The sequence below is a fragment of the Fukomys damarensis genome, unplaced genomic scaffold (genome assembly GCF_012274545.1).
Source record: "Fukomys damarensis isolate Sample0158 unplaced genomic scaffold, DMR_v1.0_HiC HiC_scaffold_37, whole genome shotgun sequence".
NCBI classification, from domain to species: domain Eukaryota; kingdom Metazoa; phylum Chordata; class Mammalia; order Rodentia; family Bathyergidae; genus Fukomys; species Fukomys damarensis.
The window spans coordinates 1,081,695-1,086,368 of record NW_022900949.1 but is presented as its reverse complement, the minus strand read 5'-3'; the positions used below and the strand labels follow the sequence as shown (position 1 = coordinate 1,086,368).

General features: G+C 63.5%; 1 protein-coding gene across 1 annotated transcript in view; it reads left to right on the top strand.

Moving 5' to 3' along the window:
• Ap1m1 (adaptor related protein complex 1 subunit mu 1) overlaps window positions 1-4,674 on the top strand; it is an 11,851-nt gene that overhangs the window by 1,114 nt on the left and 6,063 nt on the right. Inside the window, exons 2-5 of the mRNA XM_033759504.1 lie at window positions 2,145-2,301; window positions 3,573-3,640; window positions 3,840-3,970; window positions 4,381-4,528. Coding sequence (XP_033615395.1) covers window positions 2,145-2,301; window positions 3,573-3,640; window positions 3,840-3,970; window positions 4,381-4,528 — 504 coding nt within the window. The remainder of the gene's footprint in view (window positions 1-2,144; window positions 2,302-3,572; window positions 3,641-3,839; window positions 3,971-4,380; window positions 4,529-4,674) is intronic.

Below are 4,674 nucleotides of genomic sequence, written 5' to 3'. Positions count from 1 at the left end.
AAGCTCAGTGAGAGGGTGCGGTGAGAGGTGGCAGGTCTTGGGGTCTACCCTGGATCGTCCGCGCATGGAGCGGCATTTGTAGAGAACCTGCCCGGTGTTGCGGGTCCCTCGGGGTGCAGGCTGGACGGGGACCCTTTCCCCAACGCTTGGCAAGCAGACACCCGCTGCTCCAGTGCAGCTGTGAGTATCGGGAACGTTTCCCGGGGCCCCCCGAGGGAAAGGCAGATGGGCCCGGTGTCACTTGCTGAGCCTGGGGTATTTGAGGCAGAAAACTTTTATTTCTAATCTGAGCTTTAACCCAGTTTCTCATGCTTGCCAGGCAAGCGCTCTACCCCTGAGTTCTGCCATAGTCCAAACACTTTTTCTGGCGCTGGGGATTGAACCCAGGGCCTCACAGTGAGCTCCATCCCCAGCCCTTTTTTATTTTTTAATTTGAGAGAAGGTCTAAGTTTCCCAGGCTGGGCTGGAACTTATGACCCTCCTGCCTCAGCCTCGCAGGGTGCTGGGATGGCGGTTGTGCGCCACCTTGCGCAGCTCTGGAAACTTTCTAAAGGAAGTATTGTCCAGGCCTCAAGAACTGGGCAGCCACCTTCCCCCAAGGCCATCCCAGGTGGACAGTTGAGTGACAGACTGGGCTTACTGTGGGAACCAGAACAGGTCTGGCTATGCCAGAGCCAGACAAGCCCCACATTCATCAGGAGGGACGAGTAGCTGCCCCTCCTGCAGTCCGGGAGTGGCTATGTGGGTGTCACCCCAACTCAGCACTGCTACAACCCTGTGCAGCTGTGGGAGCGGGAAGACCCCTGTGCTGGAGGGGCCTGGTACTCCTGCTCCCACCTGGCCAGTGTGTCCGCGCCTGCACTCCTTGTCCCTTGAGCAAGCCTTTCCTGCGGGCCCTGCAGGGCCGCTGGTCTCTGGCTGTGCAGCCTCGGACATGTGCCTGTCCAGCACTGGGGCTGCTTTCCTCACTGTGAGGCGGCCATGCAGACACACAGGACAGGGCAGCCCCACTGTAGCCACAATGTCGAAAGCATCTCCAGCTGCCAGGGGACAGACACATAGGCAGGGATGGGCCAGGCAACCTCAGGGCCAGGGACACAGCCCCAAGGGAAGGGCCGTTGAGCCTCATAGCCAGGTTAGAGGAAGTCCCCCAGCAGAGTGTGGGCCGAGCTGGTGTGAGGCGGTGGTGGTGACGGTCATGTGGTGGCAAGGTGTCTCTGTGGGCGGGAGGGTGACGGGCAGCCAGCAGGGCGGGCGGGCAGAAGATGTCCTGGGCCAGGGTGCTAAGAACATCTCGATGGGACGGCCAAGGGGACAGACACCCACGTCCCTCCCCGGGGCTTCTGCCATCAAGCAGGCTGTGAGCAGAAAAAAGGAAGCAGCTCGGGGCAGCACCCGGGTTCCCCAAGGGGCCCTGCTGCACCAGCAGCACCGTGTCCCCACTTCTCTGCCTGCTGGCCCTGCCTTGGGCCCTGGGCTGAGGGTCCACCTAGAGGCCACAGGGCCTGGCACTGCCCCACTCCGCCCCTGCCATCGCCTCTCGGGTCAGTGGCGGCCCCGCTGTGTCTCTGTCTCACCAGCAGCACCGCTGTCCCCGCAGTTACCCCATTGCAGTTTTCCCTTCTCTTCCTCATCTCCGTGTCTGCGGAGGGCCAGGTCCCCCTATGAAGGACCCTGACGTCACATGCAAAGGGAGGGATCGATGAGCCCACGCTGCAGTGGGCAGTGGGGACAGTGAGTGGCCTGGTCCCAGGGGGCCCGGAAGCCCAGGCTGGGGTCAGGTGCCGAGGCCAGATGGTGCCCTTCCGGGGGACACACCCGCCCACGTGGCCCCTGCCTCCTCCCTGCAGCCTGGCCCCAACCTGCCGTCCTCCACCTGCATCTCCGCCAGGCCTCGGTCTAAAGGTCAGGCCAGTGTGGTGGTACCTGCCGGTCATCCCAGCTCGGGGAGGCTGAAACAGCTGCCCAGCCTGGGCAACTTGGCCAGACCCTGTCTCCACATAAACAAAAGGGCTGTTGGCAGCTCCGCAGCACGCGGGCCGTGCCCAGGATGGGCGGCCCAGTGTGTGCCCACCTTTCCCCACTTCAACCCCAGGGGCAGGAAGAGGCCACCACCTCCGTGACAGTCTCACCCTACCCTGCAGGTGCTCGTCTGCCGGAACTACCGCGGGGACGTGGACATGTCGGAGGTGGAGCATTTCATGCCCATCCTGGTGGAGAAGGAGGAGGAGGGCGCGCTGTCGCCCATCCTGGCCCACGGCGGCGTGCGCTTCATGTGGATCAAGCACAACAACCTCTACCGTATCCTTGGCGGGGGACCTGGGCGTGGGCATGTGGGAGCCAGAGGGGCTGGGATCTGCAGGAAGCCCTGGGAGCTGCCTGCAGGCGCGCTGTTCCCAGATGACTGGGGTTGGGGAGAGGGACAGGGCATCCAGCCAGGTGGTGCCAGGGGCTTAGGTGGCTGCCCCAGGGACCCCAGCCAGCCCTCCCACAGGGCCGGGCCACTTGGGGTGGTTGTGGAGACCCGCCGGAAGCCTGTGCCCCATGCTGTGGGAGAGGGACACCTGGCCCAGCCAGCCGTGCTGCCCAGACAGTGCCCTGGTGCCATCCTGGGCCCCTGCTCAGACAGCTCTGCAGTGACTGGCAACCAGGAGGTGGCTGTCATCCGTTGATCCCTGAAGCTGCCTGCTGGGCCTGACTGCCGGGGCATGGGAGGAGCCAGCCCGTGTGCATGGTCTGCACCCCATTCCGCATGTGGGCAGCTGGGGAGCCTCAGGGCTCCCTCTGCACAGAGCCTGGTCCCCGGGTCTATGTCAGCTGACAGCCCAAAGGCCCCCCCCGCCTTCCCCTGAGCTCACTGTGGGGTGGCACAGGCCCATCACCCAGAGCACCCAGGACCTAGCTCAGGGCCACTGATGGGAGCCAGCCTCCCGGCTAGGAATGAGGGCCGGGAAGTGTGTGCTGGGCAGAGTCCATGTGGGCACTCGGCAGGCGAGACCAGGGCTTCCTGCCTTCAGATCCCAGGGGAGCTGGGACAGACGCACCCCTGGCTGTGCCCGGAGCCTGGCCGGACCCAACCCCAGCCTCGGAGAGCAGGGCCTTTACCATCCTGTGTCACCACTGCTGCGCTGCTGCTTCCCCCAGAACTGAGCCCAGCCCGGGGCCTTCACGCTGAGCTCCACGCCCGGCCCTTTTTATTATTTGGGGTTTTTTTATTTTGAGACAGGACCCACTGTCGCCCAGGCTGCTCAACCCTGTCATCCTCCTGCCTCAGCCTCCCAGTGTACAGCCATTTTTACTTGTCATTTTGAAACAGTCACTAAGTTGCCCAGCCTGGCCTCAGACTTGCTGTTCTCCTGCCTCAGCCTCCAAGCAGCTGGGCGTGCAGGCCTGCATCACAGTGCCAGGTTACCTTGCTGCTTTCTGCATGGAAGGGGCTGTTCTGGCTCCCTTCTTGAGGCAGCGGGGCTGGTGATTGCCGTGTCCCAGGCCTGGCAGTGACCAGGGCGAGCAGGGGAGGCAGCGGCCACGGGCTGGGTGTGGGAAAGGCTCCTTAACACGTTCACCTGCAGTGGTCGCCACGTCCAAGAAGAACGCGTGTGTGTCACTGGTGTTCTCCTTCCTCTACAAGGTGGTGCAGGTGAGTGCTCCAGGGGCTCTTGGGGGAGGCTGGGGCCCTGCTACCTCGCCTAGGCCCAGGGCCACCTGGAGGAGCAGTCACAGCCGGGCCCACTCTGTCCAGGTCCTGGGCAGGGTGGCGCCCAGTGAGTGCGGGGCGTTCAGGAGGTGGGTGCTGGGCCCAGGGGTGGGCACTCACTGGAGCTCCCCGTGCCGCCCAGGTGTTCTCAGAGTACTTCAAGGAGCTGGAGGAGGAGAGCATCCGAGACAACTTCGTCATCATCTACGAGCTGCTGGATGAGCTCATGGACTTCGGCTACCCGCAGACCACAGACAGCAAGATCCTGCAGGAGTGAGTGGGCCCGGGGCCCCGTAGAGGCGGGCCAAAGCTCTGGCTCACTTCCTGTTTGGTTGTCACACTAGACAAGCTCCCACCCCTCAGCCCCAGCCCTTTTTATTTTATTTTGAGACAAGATCTGGCTGAGTGCCTCAGACTGTAGTCAGACTTGAGATCCTCCTGCCTCAGCCTCCCCCATACCTGGGATGTCAGCTGCGCCCACATACCTGGCTGGTGCCCACTTCCTGTTTTTCTCCTCATACTCTCCTGGGACCCCAGAAGTGAGCACCTCAGGCCATTGTCACCGGGGTCTGGTGGCCTCTGGACGTGGAAAGTTACCTGTAGTAGGGCTGCCACCTGTGGGACATGTGCATTGGAGAACTTCGGGGACCCACCACCCACACCCTACCCTGGCCGCCCCGCAGGTACATCACACAGGAGGGCCACAAGCTGGACACGGGTGCTCCACGGCCCCCAGCCACTGTCACCAACGCCGTGTCCTGGCGCTCAGAAGGCATCAAGTACCGGAAGAACGAGGTGTTCCTGGATGTCATCGAGTCCGTCAACCTCCTGGTAGGCGCCCCTCAGACTCAGCCCTGCTGCCCGCACTCACGGGCACACCCAGCCACACCCAGTGCCCTGCCTTCCTGTCCCGTACCCGTGCACCGGCGTCCACCCCGAAGGCCATGGCGTCTCCCCGCGGGCAGGGTGTGCGGGGT